This window comes from Ornithodoros turicata, chromosome 1, assembly GCF_037126465.1.
Source record: "Ornithodoros turicata isolate Travis chromosome 1, ASM3712646v1, whole genome shotgun sequence".
Taxonomy (NCBI): domain Eukaryota; kingdom Metazoa; phylum Arthropoda; class Arachnida; order Ixodida; family Argasidae; genus Ornithodoros; species Ornithodoros turicata.
In genome coordinates this window covers 35334243-35356585 of record NC_088201.1, presented here as the reverse complement: position 1 = coordinate 35356585, position 22343 = coordinate 35334243, and the positions used below count along the sequence as shown (strand labels likewise).

The 22343-nt window shown below is 47.3% G+C and overlaps 1 protein-coding gene across 1 annotated transcript in view; it reads right to left on the bottom strand.

Moving 5' to 3' along the window:
• LOC135377979 (transcriptional repressor scratch 2-like) overlaps window positions 1–7593 on the bottom strand; it is a 32121-nt gene extending 24528 nt beyond the window's left edge. The window contains exon 1 of the mRNA XM_064610765.1: window positions 7187–7593. Coding sequence (XP_064466835.1) covers window positions 7187–7418 — 232 coding nt within the window. The 5' untranslated portion in view covers window positions 7419–7593. The remainder of the gene's footprint in view (window positions 1–7186) is intronic.
• Between the last annotated feature and the right edge of the window lie 14750 nt (window positions 7594–22343).

The window sequence follows — 22343 nt, the reverse complement described above, 5'->3', positions numbered from 1 at the left end:
TGCTGATGATTTGCGTTCAGATTATGTCGCACCGACCCAGACAATGTATAGGCAACACTTCTTCAATAAGATGGACGGGGACACAAAAATGACAAAACGCTGACGGTGGCTCAAACTAGCAAATGACAAACATCGGATAGTACAAAAATAAAATTTGCACAAAAAAAATCCTACGTACGCATTATATGTACCATTTGCCTTAATATCCCTGTAAATGGTCCAAAGCACTAACAGTTAAAGTATCGTTTAGGGGGTTTTTTCCTCGCATAAATTCGAATGCAGTCCGGAGGAACGCACGAGGGTCATCCTCTATGAGCGACGATGCTTGTAAACTAATTGAGCGCACAACTAGGGTCATCTACTCTCGCGGACCACCTGTACTTTCGTAATTAGCCGCAGCATAGACCACAACAAAACGAAGCGCAAAATTCATTGTTTCAAGTAGAGCGTAGCTCCATTGTCATTTGCTTTCGTAATATTCTTGAGAGCTGTCCATGCTCGCGATGGCCATTTTAACGAGAGTCGAGATTTTAAGCCTGAATTATTCATCACCTGTTACCCTCCCCCCCCCCCCCCCCCCCCCCCGACTACGTTTTCTTTGCTGTGCGCGAGGGTAATAGTTGGCGACATTATACACTCGCTTAATAGAACACCACTTTCTGTACTGTTGCTCCATTGATTGCTTTCGAAAAATATACTATTTTTTCGTGATACCAATATTATTTGCATCAAGCACAGGTCATCTAGAAAGTCGTCTCGGACTATAGTTTCCTTTGAGTTTCTGGTGAGCCTCAACAAACACACCTTTTACTACGAGACACCGGAAGATTCGCTTTGGTGCAAACAAGATGCACATGCAAATGCGTAAACTGCACCGTGGCTGTTGGTGGTCACTCTGTGGTTCCGCGAGACATGCATTTGCATGTCGGTTATTAGTTTCGGATGCTTCGATAAAAGTGTGTCCTTCAGTGCGCTATAGCCACCTTTGTGTCTATATTTTGCCGCGTAATAGACACTGGCTCATTAAAGCAAAAAGGTTTTTGTGACGCCGGTACACTTCGCAAGGAGCAAGTGAGCCGTGGTCCAGCGTGGACTTTGAATACTAATGGCGTTCAATTTTCAGAACTTGATACTTGAGCGCACGTAACTAGTGTTGCGCGTCTGATAGGTCTATGCTTCCTGAAGCTATTGCGCATTTAATCGTTTTCGATTGAATATGCAGTCCACGATGCAGAGTCAATATATAGGTCTGTCGTGCCTACAAGAGCGTTAACACCGTAATGAGCATAGGTTAAATGTTTATCATACCGATACCAGTTACTGCTTAAGCAAATTAATTTGGCGATGCGATCGGGCTGCACGGTCTGCTGCACTTTACTACGAATAAAAAAAAAAGCCGTGCGTGTTCGAAATATGCTTTGCGGTCGTTTATTTTCTTTGAATATCCACTGAGATGTATGAATCGTTCTCTTATGGAATATGTTCACGTTGTTGCGCGGTGAAGCCCAGACAACGGCTGGCTTAGCAAAACGACGTAAAATGTTTTAAGGATTTTTGCGTCAATAACTTTTTTTATTTCAAGTCTGAGCACATGCCATTTGTGGCTACATTCATGGTGCGTTGCCCTTAAGGCAGTCATACGCCACTTGGCATTTTGTTCAGTGCATTCGCTGTGTCTACTGGTACAGTGATGGGTAGTACTTGAAGTACCAAGTACTCAAGTACTACTTTAAGTACATTTCTCAGTACTTGTACTTTACTTAAAGTACTTCTCTTCGGCACTTTCCTTTCAAGTACTCAAGTACCCAATTGGCAATATTAAACGCAAAACTTGGTCGCAGCATCATTTCTTTCGGTTCATATTAATCAGTCAGTTGTAAACCATCCATATTTTCTAATTAGCACTGGGCAAAAATGCTTGCGAAAACTTTTTAAAGATAACAGTAGACACGTAATTACCTCACCTTTTATCACTACCAAGTGTTGAAACGTACAGCGATACGATCTAAATTTTTAATGTACTTGATGAGTACTTCAAAGTACTTTACTTGTCTAGGACTTTGTACTTTACTTTAAGTACTGCTCGCGACACGGTTGTCTGAAATCGACGATCAGTGGATCCGCAGCCCGCGCTTCATTGGTCGCCCTCCGAAATGTTGTGTCAGTGTTGTATTTAAAGGTAGACCATATGTTGCACATGTTTACTACTCAAAACGAGTGGGCTTGCAACACCTGAAGATTTAGGATGGGATAAACAGCGAGACGCTAATTTCAGACAACCGTGTCGCGAGGAGTACATTTGTAGTATGGTACTTTGTACTGTACTTCAAGTACAACCGGTGCAAGGTACTTGTTACTTTACTTTAAGTACAGTTTTGAGGTACTTTGCCCATCACTGTTGCTGGATACACAGAAATTGGTAATAACGCGCTGGTGAGTCACCAACTTCATCACAGTGTGCTGACCACCAGAAAAAAAATTTATACAGGTTTTTTTTTTATATTCGTTGCAGAATTTTTATAACAAAAACTAGCAGAGCAAAATAGTGAGTTATATGACCAGGCGAACATTCTCCCGAAGAAAGTATGTAACTACAAAATCACTAATTACCTAAATTCATTAATTATATCTTTAATTAGGGGATGTCGCGCAAAAGCCAGATAGCAGAACGGGAGATATTCCTCGTTGAAAACCATTCCATGTTTAAAAAACCCTTAAACAAGCACGTGTGTTGAAATATCCATCGCTGAATTTCGCTATGCAAATGAGCTGAAACAAGAACTACGCCCTTTTCGAGCGCAGAAAGAGAGACAGGCCATCCACGTGACATGGTCACGTGCTTTGCAGCGATGGAGCTGATTGGTGTATAGGCGCTAATCTATTGGCCAGACAGACCGCTCTTCGACGCAGATAAGGTGTAGGTCGCGTCATTTCTGTGCTCGAACAGCGCGTACTTCTTGTTTCGGCATTTCGACATAGACCGGATTACGTGTGAAAACATCTCTACTTTATATTACTTTACTTTACATCTCGGCGATCGGTAATTACTATGTTATTTGTATCAATACTGTTCCTTACATCAGAAGTATGGTCATGGATAATGAAGTGGTAGATTATGAAATACATAATAATAGATAGTTATGAAATAGAACTGTGATATATTCATGCGGAGTTCCTCACTCGATATGTGCATTATAATTATTTTTCCGCTGTCCATTGCCCATATAAGAAGTATTATATACAGGGTGTTTGCTCTAACGTGTCCAGAAATTTTATTTAAAGCGAGCGATAGAAGATAAACGAGCGCTACTTTTCAGCTACGTGACTAAGAAACCCTGTGCTACTAGTGAAGCAGTACCTGTTTCTTACTCAAGTAGCAGAAAAGTACCACTTGCTTTTCTTTTATCGCTCGCTTTAAATATAATTTCTGGACACGTTAGAGCAAACACCCTGTATATACAAAAAAAATATTAATATGTGATTCGCAGTGTGGACCAATGATTGGTGATTTAACAAATGATTATAGACGTTATTGTAGACGTTGACAACAAGTGATTGTGAGAATGACTAGACAACGAATCTGCTCTGTTAGATTTCTAAGCAGCATATGAGGACACTTAATTATTTCGTGATGCATCACTGCCGTCAATACAACGCAGATGCAGAAGCTATAATGCATGAATGTTACTAAGTTTTACTAAAACATATGTACCTTGTAACCCCAAACAAAGAACGAGTGCGGTAACCCGCTCGGATCAGTGGCACATCATGAATAGATGATGCCTCTTGAATCGGCAACAGGGGACCTACGACGCCGCGGACAATGATATCGACTCTGACATTGCGCTTCGCTGGCCTTTCGGATTTAACGCAATCGGCTTAGCGGTATCAGACCGTAAAGGATCGCTTTCCAGTGAATCGGACCTAAATAATGCTACGAGTTCTGCTTTACCGACTTTGTGGCGATTCTTCCCATTTAGATTTTTTCCTGTCTATCTTATACTCAATTCAGTAAAATTACTGTGTTGAAGAAGTACGTTGTGAAGCGGGTCCAGTGAATCGTTGTTGAGATTTGTTTGCAATATATGTCGACTGATAACCAGCGGTTCAAAGTCGGCAGCATTGGCTTCCTTTAAAAATCATTTTATTATTGTGTAATATTTCATCATTTATTTCCTTGCCTTAATTCCGCCTTTCCACTCCTGGTCGGAGCTCTTTCTGTGTTTCACGGAAATGGTTCAGTGAGAACTGCGATGATGTGTAATGCCGCGTGCATCAGAAAGACATTTCTTAATGTCATACTCCTTTTGGGAGTTCTCGGCTGGAGAAATTTTTTTTTTTTTTTTCTGCGGTTCTACAAAGAAATTATTGCTGGAAGAATGCGCTGCGATCACAACCTTGCTTCACGGGATATGCGATTTTATTGACAATCAATTAAGAGTCAATAAAAAATATTTCTAGGGCCCATTGGATAAAACGGAAACTCACGTAATCATTTAACGATAATATTAATGGTAATGTTCATTTCCACACAATGTTACAGCTTCATGTAACTTAACGTTTGTAAGATGTTTTGTATTGTGGCGTGATCAGCGTACGATGCTTTCTACCAGTCTTCTCTCTCGCTCATTTTCATTACTGTTTATTTTTTGTTGTATGTTTGTGTGTGTCGACTGATGTTTGTATCTGTCGTTATTGCTCCTCCCCTGTTTTATTACGCATAAGCGCTGAGGCTAACGCAGATGAATGTTTCCTGTACCTGCAATCATCGGTCAGGAAGGTCGTGTCAATTTTGAGAGTTATGTTTGATAATCTCCCAATAATGTACAAATAAATTTGGGTGAGTCCTGCAACCAGCTATCGTTTAATGCCCACGAACGAGTGAATTCCCACCTCGCGCACTAGTAGTCAGCTTTTTTCGTGCGCATATGGATACACAGACACAAGCAGCGCTGAACATATGCGACGTATACTCCTCATGGCATACGGTGCATCTGTGTCCTGTTTCCTGTTACAGAACGTGTATTACAATGCTTTCGGAAACGAACGCAATGACAGTAGCCAACTATGGCGACTTTACACTTTTCGTCATCTTTTTCATTACACGGTCTCTTAAACGCGCTTCGTAATTCTTACTTCAGAGATGGGATATGAGTGTCAGGTTAAGCGATTCAGGGACGTATGCAGGTGCATCCCCACTGCACAGGTACCGCTACAAGTTGGGAACGAAGAGCTATTAGTTACTTCTTCGTGAGAGCGTACACACTTGGGACTCGTTCGGTTCGCTCGCTCGCGGTGCCAGAGGGCGGTAATAATTGGAGTTGCAGGATCATAGGGCCTCGAAATCATCTGTCCGTTTCTCTGTCCCTTACGATAGCCCCATGAGCTTACTGTATGACGCCGCCCGCCTCGGGCTGTCTCGCATTAACGTACAAGATAAGTGCTACCGTTGACTGCTGATACTAATAAAGACTGTTTCACAACGCATACTTGTTCCTATACAACACGCGGTGATGTCCATGTACCTTACATTATTTGCGTTATTATCCTGTTTAATGAGGATAATATTTAATAATATTCCGAATGAATAGAACATGTCGTATAAGACCGACAGTGCCATTCACGTTTTTTGCTTATCCTTGTTATTATTATTGCTTTACTTAGTGCATAAAAAATAATTGTTGTATGGCGATATCTATTGTTAGGTATAGATACCGGAAACTTGAAAAAAAAAATCCACTGCTCTGCTCAGGTGGTACATAACGATTACGCCTTTATTCCTCAGTGTCTGCTTAATGTACAAATCAAGCTTCATAAGGGTGTGTGCAGGTATCTTATTTATTATTGCAGTAAAACGCAGTGCTTTATTTAACGGAATCTCACGTCAACATTATTTACAAAATGTGTTTTAAATTGTCGCGTTCAATCCAAGAATGGCATGTAGACCTATTTACCTCGGTATACGCTAAAATATGAAGCAAGTCTACGAAAAGGCTATTGTTCATGTTCAGCGAAAGTATCATCTTCATGTCGTAATTGGACAAAGGAGCACTGGAATGAAGTCTATACAAAGCCAAACATGCCGTTCTTATGTTGAATATGGCTATAGATATCGATATAGGGATATGGATATAGGGATCGAGTAGTCTGTGCCGTGTGTGCTGTTACAGCTCTATGTTGGAACCATTCAACAAGGAAAAGCAGATAACTAAAAAAATCGAGGTAGACACGCACGTGGAAAAAAAAAAGGCGAAATTAGGCATTAAGACATCATGCACACAAAGTAAAACTGCAAGAACTAAAAGAAGAGAAGCAAACGGAAATGGGTAAAATGACTGTAGTTAGTCACTGGGCCTCCAATCCTGTGAAACATGCGCAGTACGTACAATAAATCCTAACAAGCCCAACCTATGTCCGCAAAACTGCTCACGTTGTTCCTCAGGCTCGCTTCCCCCCCAAGAATAGCGACCGGCATACTCAGAAGTGGACAAAAGAATCAGTGGCCGCTATGGTATCAGGTAACGGGGAACAGTAACCTAAATTGATCTACCACGGTCTGGGGTTCTGCCAGGTAAACCTTCAATTCCTCGGCCTCTCTTAAGCTTCCGTTGCTGAGGAACGTGCAGAAATAGAATGGGGCTCGATGCGGTCAAACAAAGGATTGTAAAGCTTTGCTTGTGGATGATATATGCAATCCATTAGCAGAGCTTTGGGGCTGCAGGCATGTCAGCTCGGTTCAGGACGTTAGCAAGGCAGAGGACAGCGCTTTAGTGCACTTGCACTCACATTTCTATTGCACTTCCATTCACGATAATGTTAGCGGTAATTCTACGTTGACACACGAGATCCCCTTCGGAACGTAAAGTCAAGTTTGGAAGCAAAATATGCAGTCACGTTAACTTGAACACGTTTTTTGCGTACGGAAGTAGGGTACTCGCTATTACGTACGTCAGTATCAGTAGAATTCGATAGATGATGGACTATAACGCGCTTGTGTGAGCATCTAGGTTCGAATCCTTGAGTCTTCTACCAAGTTTAATATAGTTCTTTTTTTTAAAGCAGTTTGGTTTGTATATAATACTAATTGTAAAGTACAGCAGCCTTCATGACCAATAAGTAACTTTCGAAGCGGCACGCAACAAGATGGACATGTATGTCAAGCGACAACAGGTAAAAGGTAACAAACCTGTGGGAGCGGCATTTCCGAAGACGGCCGAGGTGATGACGGCCGGCCGGTCATCGTGGACGACAGGCAGTGGTTGCTCGTCGTTGGTGGATGAGGAGTGTGGAGGTGGCGGGCTGGGCGCCGTCTCGCCCTCGGTCGGGCTTAGGGGCTCCCGGTAAGGCCAGCGGCCCGACGACGCCGGTCCACCGGGGTGTTTGGCAGCCGCCTTCTTGACGAGGTAGCACCGTGGCATGCTGCCTTCTCAGCTGGCCTCTTGCCTCTCGTAGTCCATGATGCGGGAGAGGGCGAGTTGTGTCCTGGTATCTGTGTGCACGCACGCGCGCGCGCGCGTGTGTGGATGTGTGTGTGTGCGTGTTGTGGAGAAAGAAAAGAACGAAAGGAAAGAAACAACGCGTTCGGTTTGGTGGCACGGGAAAATCCGAGTTCGCACCTCGGGCTTAGTTTTATAGCGGGAGCGCGCCCCTCACCGATCCCCTCCTCGCCGCCGGACGTCGCGCATGCGCAACTCCTCCCCTCCGTGCCATTTTTTTTCCCTACTGTGTTTCGGCTGCTGGTCGGAAGGCTATTGGGGAAGGCTGCTAGGGAGAAACTGGGAAGGGAGCTTCATCTCTCTCTTGGCCTCGGGCATCATCGTCGTCATCATCCCGTTGCGATAGGAAAAAGAAAGGAGGAAATGGAGCTGTAGGGAAAGAAGTTTCGAGAGCGAAGAGAAGTGTAAGGCGGTAAGAACACTAGCGATTCTCGGGGATGGCTTCACGGAGCGGAAGCAATCTCTGGGAAAGTCTTGTCTACCGGCCGCCTGTTTGTCCTGCCCTTATGGCGCCGCTGCTTTCATGTTTCACATTGGCGGCATCAAAACATTTGCACTCTGCGAAGTCAGCAGTTTGTATTCATTCCTCAAAGCGACACAAAAATGTCGTCAATGAGTTTCAAACACCTGTGTATTTCGTTGTACAAATGACATAAGGTGCGCAATATCGGAATACTTGTTGAACGTGAAGAATATGCCCCGTGAAAGCTATGTTGCTGTGCTCAGCGGCTTGAATAAAACGAACTAAAGGGTAACGGACATGTTTCACCTAAAACAAATATCGGCATACCGAAACGTTAGAATGTTGGAGCGCAGCAAGCGTTTTGATGCGAGATACGTGGCCTGAGTTATTGGTAGAACTAACATTGCACGAGATAAGGCCCTCGTCGAAAATGGCAGCCAAGGCTGACACTCGAACTCACACTTATTGTTTGCGTGTCAAGTGCGCTAACGTTTACGCCACGTTTGCACGACTTGCGACGACTTGCCAATGTTCTCAATCGTAGGGGCAGGAAAACTGACTCTGCCTTGCACGCACAATGTTTGGCTTTTTCGACGACTACCTTATTTCATAGCCCTTAGGCTTTGGAGGTGGTTTTGCGTTATTCGTCTATTTCTGTGCTTCTCTTGGTTTGGTAACTTTCCATATTCACCAGATCCCGCTTGGCTCTTTGTGTGTGCGTGTGTGTGTGTGTCTGTATTTGGGATAATATAAGATAGGCTGGGAAGAGAGTCTGTGCGTTGTCCTGCTCGCCTGAATGAGGCCCATAGCTACTCGGCAGGGAGTCGTACCAGTATGGTGTAATAGGTAGCGCCTTGACCAGCAGTCGTCAAGACGTGTGGATTCGAATCCTGTCGCTATGTAATTTTTCAACGTCCACTGCATCTCGTTGTTCTTATGCATGCGACGTGTAGCAGCTAGCTACAGCTTCATCTTCATCAAGAATAGCTACGTCGTCTCATCAACCGTGAGGGCCGTAAGGGCGCGCGCACTGGAGGTAGGTTTCTCGAAGCCATCAAAGCCGTTGTATTGAAGGCAGTTATCATTGTAGGGCGTGGTGTCCACTTAGCTGCTCTACAATTTGACTTCTCGCATGTCGCACGCTACACCTTACTAATAACGAAAGCCAACGCTTCCGTGAAAGATAATTCTTTCGCCGGCGCCCGCATACTTGATGCCACAGCAGCCTGTAGCCTTCGCTGTTGTGGCACTTCGTATCAGGGTGCAACAACTTGAAAAACACAGACAATGACCTCGACAAGCAGGCCGCCACTACCGGCCAACATCAAGCTCGCTTAATGGTACGCGCCTCTTCCTGTGTCTGCCACACATCATTGAGGTGATGCTCCTGCGCACCATCTCCAAGGGACAGTGCATTCTGCTGGCACCATTCCGCCTTCGTGGATTCCGCCCGGAACTATAGCCAATCTTGCTCCTAGTCGGCAAACACCACCCCCCAACCATCAGCGGCAGGAATGACTGGGGCCAATAACCACCGCTTTTTCTTTTTTTCGAAATACCGGTCACATTTCCGATGGCGTTTGCTTGTCGATACCAGTGCCAACGTCTGCATCCTTCCGCCTACACCCGCTGAAAAACGCCATCCAAAAGCGGCAGAATATACCTTGCTAGCCATCAATCAATCGAAAATCGTTATGCGTGAGCAGGTACTCTACTTGAATCTTGTTTTCTGCAGGGTATTCTGCCGAAGTTCTATGATCACTGATTGGCCAGTGCAGTCTTTGCAACCGATTTATTTTCTAAACCAGTTCGGTCTGTTGGTGAGTGTTCGCCGCCACCGCGTCACGGCAACACCACTGTCCTTCCAGTTCGCATGATTTTTACACGTCCCGGAGGTGATGGCCCGGGCCGGTCAGCGCTTGACTGCGTCATCATTACCTTGGTCAGCCAGATACAAGAGGTCAAAGCAGATTGATTATTGACTTCCGTTGTGTTCCTTAATGTAAAGAAAGCCTACGATAGTGTTTATCATGCTCCCATCCTTGACGCTCTTGCTTCAGCTCAAGTGGGCGGCTGCCCTCTGCGGTGCATACAAGACTTTTTAGATGGTCGCTATCTCTTCGTGCGCACCGCTGATTGGGACACCATCAAGCACCGCGTGACCCGTGGGATCCCGCAGTGAAGTGTCCTTAGCCCCCTCCTCTTTAATCTCATCATGGCCTCCCCTCACCCCGTTGCTCCCTGCTCATACTTCTATCACGATATACGCCGACAAAATCTGTATCTGGACTTCTGCAACCCGGCGAGATACGAGCCAGCGCCGACTGCAACGCTCTGTACACATAAATACCACCTACCTTGCCTCCCGTGGCCTGACGGTCTCCCCGGCCAGGACAGTTGTAATGGCGTTCTCAATAATGGTGAGAGAGGCGGAACTCGAGGACGGAAGGGAAGTCACTTCTTTCGATCAATAATGGTGCTGTGATGTTACACGTAAGGTTTGTCTGTCCAGCGACATGTTGCACGTGCCGTAGGGTAGGACTGCGGATAATTTCGACTACCTGGGGTTCTTTTGATGTGCGCCGGAGATCTCGGACACACGGTGCTGAAATCAATGTTTACCTTCCCCACATTGCTACCGTCCTTGGCCGGGATCGAACCCGCGATCTTTCTGCAGTTATCCGCTGTGCCTTGACGGCTGCCCCTTGACTTTTGCCACGTCGTGCCGATACATAGGTCTCATACGTGATCCCGACCTGACGTGGTCATGTGAAAATGATTGCTACAAAGGCGACAGCCTTAGTTCACGTCCTCAGACGTATCGCTGGTGCATCCTGGGGTCCGTCTTGCTCTGACCTTCATCGCGTCCACCAGGCTCTCGTGGTGGCGACACTGCGTTACAGCCTCCCCGTCCTGCGTGCTCTCTGCCGAACACAGGAGCGCGAGCTGCTTAACATCCAGGCCCGCGGCCTCCGCATTGTAGGGAGTACCACGAACATCGGAGACCTACTGTACTCTGGCTGAAACACGCAAGACGCCTGTTCCCCTTCTGCGGGATGCTGATACCATTCGAGTATATACTGGCTACCTCACCCGTCACCCTCATCACTATCTCTGCCATATTAACGATGACTGCCCGGACTCCGCCTTTTACAAGGCCATCGCCCTCCTGAAGGGTCATCTTCCCTCCTCCTCATGCACTCCCTCATATGCGCCGGCAATGTGGAACTTTGCCGGTGCCCATATCTGCCCCTCCATCCTCTGTCTTCAGCGCAAGCGTGACATTCCCTCACCTGTAGCCCTTCAACTCGCTCTCGACTTTCTGCACTCCACGTATCACAACCACCGCCACGTCTACACGGACGGGTCACTCATGGCAGACTGATCCGGCGCTGCCTTTTATATCCCTGGCGGTGACCTTCAGCAAGCCTTTGCCCTCCCTTACCCAATGTTCTCTATTAAAGCAGAACTCTTCGGCATCCTGTCGGCTCTAAAGCACTTGCTCGGCTTGCCGGCTGCACAGTGGGTTCTTGAGTTTGAGTTTGATTTGCAATTTTCTAGCGCAAAGATATCCACAGTGGGTTCTTCTGACTGACAGCAAGGCTTCTTTAGCTCTCCTCCTCTTTTTCACCCTAGCACCATATGCCCTCTCCACGCTCTCATACTTCAGACTCTCGCCCAGCTCGCGGCCAATGATCATTCTGTGACGCTTCAATGGATCCCGGGACACGTAGGCCTCCTTGGTAATACCCGCGCAGGCACAATGGCGAGACGCGCTACATCTACCGGAGCTCTCCATGCTACCCCTAGCGACCTCTGCCTGTTCCCTGCACATCCGCCGTTGGCGCTGTGTCCGTACCCGACAGTTCCGAACGGACTCTACTTCTTCTGACCATTTCTTAAGACTCATTGACACCCTGCAGGACTTTACTATTGCCTGTCGTTGCAATAGAGCAGAAGACTCACTTCTCCATCACTTTCGAATGAATGTTGCGCGCAAACCCTCACTACTACATAAAATGCGCCAGTCGAACTCCCACAACTTGTTACGCGGAAGGCAACACTCTGCACTATATGTTATTGTGCAACCAATATCTCCCTCAACGATTCGTCGACCAACGCCTCTTACGACAACTTGGTTACCCCAACCTCTTTTTGGCCACTCTGCTCGGCCCAGTCCCGCGCAACCAGGGTGCGGTCAAGACTACTCTCCTGCGCTTCCTTCATGCCTCCGACCTCTCGACAAGCCCCTAAGGCCACTGTTTCTTTTTAGGTCCAACTTCCTTTTTCTTTCTCTAAGGAATAGCAAGTCGGCCTGTGGCTGACTAACCTTTCCTCTTTCTTTTTTCAATAAACATACCCCCCCCCCCCCCAAGTTCGTAGGGCACCATACCAGCACGCTGCTATTAGTCCCACTTCACGTCTCCCGAAACCCACTATATTCGTGATCTCCCTGAGAAGGTATTCCTCCATCTGTGAACCGCTCCGTACGTATGTACCACTGAGAGACCGAGACCACTGTCACGTATCACGCCGTGACGAGAGGTCGTCCTCTGACCGCCAGCGCCCATCGCTTGGCACCGGGCGCCAAGCAGGAGTTTGACAACAACAAGTTTATTTTAAGATGATGAATGGGGAGTTTCATCGCCAGGGGTGATACTCTACCCCATTGCTGGTGGTGATGTAGGGAATGATATAATGAGCCCCTTCACAATAAGGATCGAAGTCCTATTGTATCCAAAAAGGAAAAAAGAGCTTTGAGCGCAGAGCGTTGGTGGGCTGGATTCGGCCAGGGACCAATCAATTTTGATAGAGAGAAGGGGCGAGAGTCCAGCTGACTAAGAGACCCGGAGAGTTCGGTTCGGGAAGGTTGGTAGTGTGGGCAATGAAGAAGAATGTGCTCCAGATCCTCTAGCGGTAACGCCACTGAGCTGTAAAAGCCACATCGAGTCGCATTCGATGAATTAATGCAGCATCTTGACGAGAGGTGTTTCGTGGAATGCGGAAAGCGAGCGTTGGATCAATTCTGCTCAGCATAGATGGGGGCAGAATGTCGGTTGTCCATTGGCGGGAAGCCAGGGGTGTCAAGGGCGTCGCAGAATGGAGCGACGGTCTCCTCGCAGCAGTGCAATACTGGTCCGCTTCCGATACGAGAGAGCTGCTTGTGCGGCGCTGTCCGCCTGCTTATTCCCCACCACACCACAATGGGCTGGAACCCACTGGAGAGCCAGCCTGTGGCCTGCTTCGTACACATGGTGGTAAGTCATTAAGACATCCGTGACTAGGGGTGCGGATGAGCCTCGTATGCCAGCATTTTCAATAGCTTGCAGTGCATATTTCGAGTCAGTGAAGACTGCCCATTCCCGCGGGGTAAAATCAACTACGCGCTGCAGAAAGAATAGGATGGCATAGAGATCCGCAGCTGTTGATGAGGTTGGATGTAAAAGGCGTCGTCCTTGCACTACGCCTGCGCCTATGGTATGGCGAATGCCGAGGCGTACTTGCCGTTTCTGGATGCGCCATCCGTATATGCTGCTGTAGACGTAGAAACCTTCTTATCTACCAGAGCATAAAAATGGGCTCGAAGGACTTGAGGGGGAACCTGATCTCTTCTTTCCAGAAGGTTCGGAAGGCTTACGAAGGTCGGTGGTACCGGCAGAGACCATGGGGCTTCCGGCGGTGTTACGTTCTTAGCTACGAAGCCTGTGAGACTCTGGTGTGTCCTTTGCACTACTCGATAGAAGTCGCTTCAATGCGGTATCGAATTTTCCTGAGGAGCGGGTGACGGGGAATGTGAGCACGCAAACGTAGGAAGTGCCGAGCCGTTTCACGTTCACCTAGAGCCTCAACGGGCAGTTCACCAGCGTCAGCCAAGACTTGCCGTGTTTCAACCATTCTTGGAACTCCAAGGAAGCGACGAAGGCTTCGAGCAAACAGGGTCCGAAGGGTATTTAATGATGTTGTTGATATCCTGTGCAGGATAGGAAGGCTGTAAAGCACAGTCGCCCTCACCAGCGCCGCGTGAACTGCGAGCAGGGAGCTCTCCGTTTGAGCTCTGAATTTGAGTTCATACTCGAATTATTGATTCTTCGTCAAGGGTCCTCCCAAGGCGATTGACTAACCAGGCTTATAATCATATTCGCTTGAGGCTCATCATCGACTACCCCCAACACAACGCATCCTTCGCAAGGTCTTGGGACTGCTAAGTTTCTGCTGTCGTTTCGTTCCACACTGCGCTGCTGTTTTGGTACATTTACATGCCCTTCTCACTACAACCATTCGCAAGCTGGCCCACAACACTCTGTTGAGCTGCACCATAGAAGGGGAACGCACCTTCGTCGACATTTAGCGACACCTTGCCCACGTAGCGCTCTTCCAACATCGGCATCCATACGAGGAAGCCGCGTTGCTTGCATCGATCTTGCATTGGAACTTTCTACAGCAACGACACGACGGTACATAGGTGTGTCTTGGGTTGTTCGTCGCACAAATTGGCATCCACTGAATGCAAATTGATCACGTTTGGCCGTGACCTCCTAGCACGATATTTGGCTGTTGAGCAATAGCTGCTAGCGTCCTTGAAGGCCTCCTTTTTACTCTCTATATTAACCGCATGCCGCTCAAGTATGCCCTCCAGTCGCCTACCAAGGAGCTGTTGCCTCGTGAAGCCCGACACGTGACTTACGTACTCCAGTTTATCGACGACGCCAGTCACATTCCAGGAGACTTCCCGTACGTCATCTTGCACACTGATTGCGGCTGTCTATTTCCTATCGATGGATACCACCATCAATTTTGTGGTTGTGGCCGCTCAGCAGAAGGACAGTATCATACATATACCCTAGGAATCGACGAACTCGGTGTCCTGACATTGAAAGAGGCTTGTTTGCGCCCAGTCCTTGGAGCCATGCGGGTGTCTTTGACGCCTTGCATGACTCCTTGGCGTTTGCACGTCGAGGAACATCGTCCCGGCAGGATACCTGTGGCCCTCCACATCACCACTTGGGTCTCTTCATGGCCTATCGACACAGAGTTCACCTGCACAGTTTCTCGGGCGAGATATGCAACTTGATCGCATCCACATAAACCTTACTGAACCCGTACCTCAAGCCAAGGGCAACCATTACCTGCTGTCATGTGTTGGCAAATGCACTTGACGGCTAGATATGTCATACCTCCTAATAAGTCTGCCGAGACCATTACCCCTGCTCTTCTCACTAGGTGGGTCGCCCGTTTCCGTCTGCACTCCATTATTACCACCGACAGCGTACGCAAATTTGGGATACACCCCTTCTGCTCGCTTTCTCATCTACTCGGGAGCACTATATCTGCACCATGGCGTACCATTCCGTAGCCAACGGCTTCGTCGAGTGCCTGCACTGCCACCTGAAGACTGCATTGCGTGGCCGTGGTTCCTGTGTTCTGTGGGTTACCCTTTACCTCTGGTACATTTTCGTTTCCGCGACTTTGAAACACGGCCTACGCTGCTCCTGTTACCGTAAAGTTACAGTTGCTATCTCTCAGCAACAAATCAGGGATTTGAACACAAAAGTGCATAGAGTTAGCAAGAGTACAGACGACTAGTAAAGCATACGAATGTCATTCTTGTAGAAAAGGTCGTCATGTAAGTCTCGAGGAATCCGTGACCCATACGCGCGAAGCCCCTAAGTCCCCTTGTTCAGAATTGTTGGACTTCAACAAGTCTCTGCGAGGTCTGTGCTAATGCACATTTGCGCTCCTACACATTTCACTGATTCATAAGAGAAAAACATTAGGGAGGAATTGACCATGTCATTTGACGCATCCTGCTGCTCATACTCAGACACACACAAACAAGCTGAATTAACTAAAAGAAACAAGATTCACAAATTGAAAATACTTCGTCCAGTGTCCTTTGAATTTCATAACTGCTAAGAATGTGGTATCCTCCTTTAGAGTCCCAAACGCGCATATCTTCAGCATGTCGAAATTTCTGTTCTCCTGGCGATCAAGACCAGATTTGAGCTTATTTCATTGACCTGTGGATCTTGTATGGCACACTAGGATGGTATTCAGCGTTTTCCACAAAAGCCAACATAACAACAATTGAGAGTACTACCCTTGATGCTGAGACACGATGTTCCTTCCTATGTACTTCTCCGTGTCAGCGCCCTTAATCTTTCTTGGACTCAAGGAAATCCTACCGACTACGTATACTGATATACCGTCTACCATAGGTGACGCTAAAAAATGGTGGATATACCGACAAATAGCATGTTTCAAAACCTCTAAAATTCTTAGGACGTTCTTTATTTTTTGTTTTATTCATTCTTCATTAGCATTATCTATTACTTTTCTGAGAGAGAACGTGATAAATGGTCATTTTGGATATCTGAGCAGCAGGGATAATGGCAAATTTTATTATTTTCACTGCTCTGGTATGAGTGGTGAGATGGCTATGGAACGGTATTTTGTCAGCGGTAACGAAAGAGGTCTCGTACAGCAGAGTGATCCAAGGTCGGTCCCTGCGGTGGATCGCAGACTATCCCCGGAGAAGGTCAGTGTACATGCGGACAGAAGACGGGAACAGTAACAGTCATGGCCTATCAAGCGGGGTGCCACAAGGGAGGCGTGCTGAGTCCACTGCTTTTCAACGTGGTCATGGCGAACCTACCGCGACGTTTGCCAAGAACGTGCACATTAGTATGTAGCCGTCGACATATGTACGAGTACACGGTATTCTAGAATGCAGTTGTCCCCATTCGGCAGTGCCGTCAGAATGCGTTAGATTGTATGACCATCTTCTTAACGGAGAGGGGCATGGACATATCAGCCGAGAAAACACTGTTTCTCGTCTTTAGCAAAAAAAAGAAAAAGAAACGAAAGACAATAAAAGCATTTTTAACTGAAACTTGATGGCCAACCAATAAAGAGGGTGTCTCGTCAGCGATTCTTGGGAGTAATAATCGACTCGCAGCTCCTATGGGCTGCACACATTAAACATCTCAAGAGAAGAGTCGACGCACGTGCCAACATTCTACGTCGTATCACCAGCTCCCACTGGGGATTGTCGACAGCCTCCTTCCTCACCATACATAGAGCACTCATTCGGCAGATGATGGCTTACCATCTGCCCGTACTGCATGGGATAAGCGACACGTCAGAGAGGACGCTGCAAAGCGTGTTATCAAAAAGTTCAAAACGTCTGCCTCGGTATACCTTGTGCTACTTTCAATTGCCTAGCTTTCAATGTCCTACTTTTTATGTATCCTCCGTGGACACCAGAACTTCCTCGTATTTCGATGGCTGTGAATGGTGTACATCACCGAAAGGCAGCTCCACCATCGTTAGTGCTGCAACAGTGCGGTCTCTCTATGATGGAGAGCCACCATAATAGGACAACAATTTTCATCGATGGGTCGACGTCAACGTCCGGGTGTGCGTCTGCATTTGTGGTACCACAGCACATCAGGGAAGGAATGGCACGGCTATCCCATAAAACATCGCCGACAACAGCGAAATTAGTAGCCATACAGCTGGTGATGCGGTTTGTAGCAGCACGCCAGTTGCCTGCGCAATGGGTCGTATATTGTGATTCAAAGGCCGGTCTCCAAGCCATAAAGTCATTCCTGGGAAGTGCCTTTATGGCGGCAATAGTACGGGACATCGTCATAGCATACAAGAAATCAATAGATGTAGGCCATGGCATATTAATTCAGTGGATTCCTGGACAGGCAGGTATACAGGGTAACGAAGCTACAGATGAAGTGACAGATATAGCACATCTATCGTCAACGAAACATATGGTGACATATTCCAAGTCAGATGTGAAAGACCTGTTGAAATCGCAGACAGAAGTCATATGCAGAAAGCAATGGTTACAAGCCGAGAGTCGTTGATTTCACTCACGGACCAAATGCGGTGGCTGCTGGACACGACATGTTTTTTCAATGGATCCCAGGCCATTGCGGCATACCTGGGCAGGATGCGGCTGACGCTGCGGCACCCAGAGCACGTCAGAAGCGTGCGTCACGACTCATCTATTACTGCAAGTCCGACGCTGGGGCCATGTTGACTGCTCTGCGCCGCTAACTGGCTGAGGCACAATGGCTGTCTGGCGGGGCTCGCGCCTCGCTGCTACACCGCGTTGACCCGGAGCTTACCTCTACTTTCCCGAAATCGTTCCCTAGGCCGTTGGCGTCACTTTACCACCGCCTCCGCCTCAATGTGCCCTACAGCCAACGTCTTCTTCACAAGCTTGGGAACGCAGATTCACCTAACCGTTGGCACCTGTGGGACTGTTGAGGACAGTGAACACATTTTATTATCCTATTCACGGTATCAGCAGCACCGACTGTGTCTACAGGCTTCTTTAGCTCGGCTGGATGTTAAGGTTCTGGGCCCTTGGTCACCGGACCATCAGTTCCACGCCATGCAGGCGCTTATGCGATTTTGCGCAGACTCTAAGTTAGTGGACACAGTGTGACTCTCTGTGTGAGTGACTGACTGAGTGTCTCTGCCTTTCATTGTTCTTATTGTAGTTAGCCATTTTTGTTTTTCTAAGTGATCTGCAGTAGCCGGCTCTAGTAATGAGTGCCTCTCTCTCCAATTTTTTCTTCTCTCTTTCAACTCAACTCGTTCATCTCTGCTGCACCAGATAGACCCGGAGCTGAAATTTCATGTTTCGTTGAGCATACGGCGACCTATTCAGAAACTTGCACCGGTTTCGCCTGAACGTCCCGTGCGGTCGACAGTTTCTCCGTAAGGCCGGAAGGGCTCGTTCAGCAAACTGTTCAGTGTGTGCAAGGGTGGAAAACACGGAGCACAAGATAGGCACCCAAAAGACTGCATTGAACTCTGCTCTCGACTGCTTGGGCAATAGAACCTTCGATATGGTAAAGGTGCTGGGTGTTTGGGAACCCATGAAGAGGGACGGCAGCGTTGTCGGCACTTGTAAACTTTCTAGTAAGTTTTGCTGTCGATGCAATGTATTTAGGCCCACTTGCTAGGCATGTGTTGTCGAGTCCCTTGTCCCTTGTTTTGGTTGTCGCGATTCTGTGCACTCCTATATGGGATGCAGGTAGGTATGCATGTGCATATTATGCAATTCGTGGGGAGGGGCAAAACGCCGTCCCACATGCAAACAGATGGAACAGCGCGACTACGCCCATGACAGCTGGACTTGTCCCGTCTAAATCGGAACGTCTGGTCATTTTAATCAAGTAATACCTTCCTGTTAAATCGAGTTGACCTCTAGCACAAGATGTATCTTACGCCAAGGGTCGCTTTGGATTACGGTGACTGATAGTACTTATGCCTACGAGTATGATCACTTGCAGGTTATTTTTTGCGCAAGTGACACGTATTTTTTTAATGATCTTCTTTGTTGTTCCTGTGGCATGAAGTTGATGGAGTAAGGCTAAGGCTTGTGCAGTAATATACACACATGAAACACATGGACCCTCACATTGGGAAGGCAACATGGGTCGTGGTTCATTGCTTCAAGATTACAATGTTTCCTTGCTATCGAACGGACAATTTATGACGATCCCGCGTGCAAGTGGATGAAAAGAAAAAGAGATATCAATAAAAGAGGTGTTGTTCTTCGCCCTCATATTTATCAGGGTGTCAAAAGCTTGAGAGGGCGAGGGGCGGAATAACGATTGAAACGACGACCTGTTACTGCCGGGGCCCCAATTGAATGACGTCAAATCAATATTTTACGCCTTCTACGCCGTTGCTGTTGCAGCTTGTCTTGTTTGTGTGACCTAAAGCAGCAGTTTCTGTTTTTAGCGGTTTCTTCCGCTGCTCTTAGTTGAAACTTCGTAGTTCAACATATTTCATAAAAGGGGAGCGATGGGAAAATTCAGTAGCGAGTTTCTTGCGTCACTATGTGGCAGAGACGTCGGCAGTAATGGAGTATTATGCTTTCGTGGTTTCGATCTTTCTGTCACGGTACAGCAGGTCACGAATTCAATGGTTGCAGGTTTTTGTTTCTGGTCGTTGAGGCAGCTCCTCGAAAGTTGCGCCATTTTCTGCTGGCGGAGTACAGCCGTACAGGAAGAAGAGAAAAAGAAGCCCTGAAGCGCTGTTTAACTCAAATTCGAAAGGAAAGATGACTGCTTTGCGTCGAGGGACACTGGTAAAACCAATATGTATTTTACGCCGCAGCTGTGACGTAATCAGTACAGCCCCGTGCTGTCTCAAAGTTGTTTTGACTCCGGGAACAGGCCGGGCTCGGGTCCAGTTCGGAATAGTTGGGCTCGTACCTGAATCGGACAAGTTGTACGGACACATTACAAATCTGTCGGGCCGAGCTCGTGTAGGGAGTGGCTTCGCGATCGCTGGCCGTGCTGAATCTTCGACTGCCTAGGCGTAATCATTTACACGTCTAACGAGCGACGAGGTATTAATATAGGCACGTGATACATTGCGCGTGGCGTATGATACGCCCTTCACGCGAAAGACGCCGTGCAGTATCACGTGCCCTTCACGACGAGTGCCCAAACCCTCGTTAGACGTGCAAGCGATTCAAGGAGCAATGAGGTGACATTTAACATCGCTCGAAATCCTGCCTCGTGTGTCACGCTGTCCACCAGGAGTCACCATGCAAAATATGTTCGCTCTGCTTTGCGTTATAGATGTGCAATCGAATTTACAAGAAAGGTAGGAGAAAGCAGCCGCTGACGGCCGGCACGATCCTCACGTGACGGGCAGAATGCCCCGAGCCTTATTTCTTTGTTTTTTTCTTCTCAGGTCACGCGCCGCTTATACAGCTGTGTCGCCGTACGTCACAGTTCGCACGACGTCCTCGCGTTCTGGGATGTGATATTTTCACAAGGAGAAGGATTTTTCAAATGTGTGCGCCCTCGCGCTCGCTTTGTAGGTCACCTGCGCTCATCGTTCTTTCGCAGGAACTCATTTTATTCGTTGGAGAACACCTCATTTGGAGCCACCTCAGTGCTCCTTTAAGCTCTTTTCTTCACTTCTGATCGGGTTCGGGTCGGGCCGATAAACTTAAAGGGACGGTCGCATCCGTTCCAGTTGATTTCGAAACTGTCGTGTCACTTAATTCCTCGCGGACCACGGACCATGGTATCGAAAAATCCACGCGAACTACTGGTGTAGTTTCACTGTTAATCGACGGAATACATGACAAAAGCTGACGCCGTGTGTTGAGAGTATTTCGGAACTTTCTCACTGGAGAAATGAGAAAACGTCATTCTCCAACCGGCCAATGATGGCACGCCTTTGAGAAAAGGAATGCCACGGCCGTGTCGGCGTCTCATAGAGCTACGGGGCGTCTGGACGGCGCCTTTCCTTCTCTGTGCGCCGGCCTGTCACCCCTTCGCTTACGGAGTGACGTCACGCCGCTGGAGCTTCTGCACCACGGAGGCAACGCTGGGTTTCCTGATGCGACCGTCCCTTGAAGTCCGTGCATACTCTAATCCGTTAGTTGTGCATACGAGTAGCTGTAACGAACGTTCCATGTCCCGGAGCGATCACTACACATTAGGAATAATTTGAAGTAATTCTAATTTCTGTTTACAGTCTCCTGTTCATGTCAAAACCGTTTTGACGGGACATGCTGTGGTGCAGAAAGCGAATACAGAAAAGGCTTATGTTAGGTCGTGCTTTTAATCAGTGTCTTAAATATTGCAGCTAAGTGAGATCGTGTATTTCTGTGTCTGTGAGAGGCTGTCTTTAGACCAAGTTTGACTGATAACGACTTCAGGAAGGTTAAAGAAGACTGCCAATTTTGTCGAGCTCGTCCTTTGGCTTCATTTGCAGAAACGCCCGTAAGGCATCTTCATTTACCCCCACGGTTTCCATTCGCGCCTCATGGCATTATGCCACTGACAGCATCGGTTGCTCTTTGTTCATTGTGCTCGTCTTGACGCGTATAAGAAGAGAGAAATTACGTGAACAAAAGGGAGCTTCTATTATTTTGAAATTACTTTCTTTGCGCGGGTTTCATCGTCCTGAAGCTTTCTTCTTTGAAAAATTTGGGGGTTTCTTGTAGCCGCCCCCACCCCACTTTTGCCATTGTTTGCCTTAACATTTAACTTTCTATGCCCCTAATTCCTTTATCGTATTTGTTTATTCGCGACGATAGCTGTTCGGCTAACGTTGTTCTTTCTTAACTGTCCTCATCATTTTTAGGAATTGGAAGACACACGCTTTTTAAGCCACTGTTCCGCAAGAAAGCTCTCAAGCGCCAGCCTTCGTCGTCTACGTTTAATTCATTATTTTCTCGTTGCGTGAACTTCTCTGTTGTGACGCTCGAAAACTCCAGCGAACCCTGCTGTCATCCATGTGTGTTTCTTTCACTTTATACCCTTTTTATTGCTTATGCTTTTTCTGCTGAAGATCCCCTGAAACACTTTTTTTTTCCTTTGTTACTT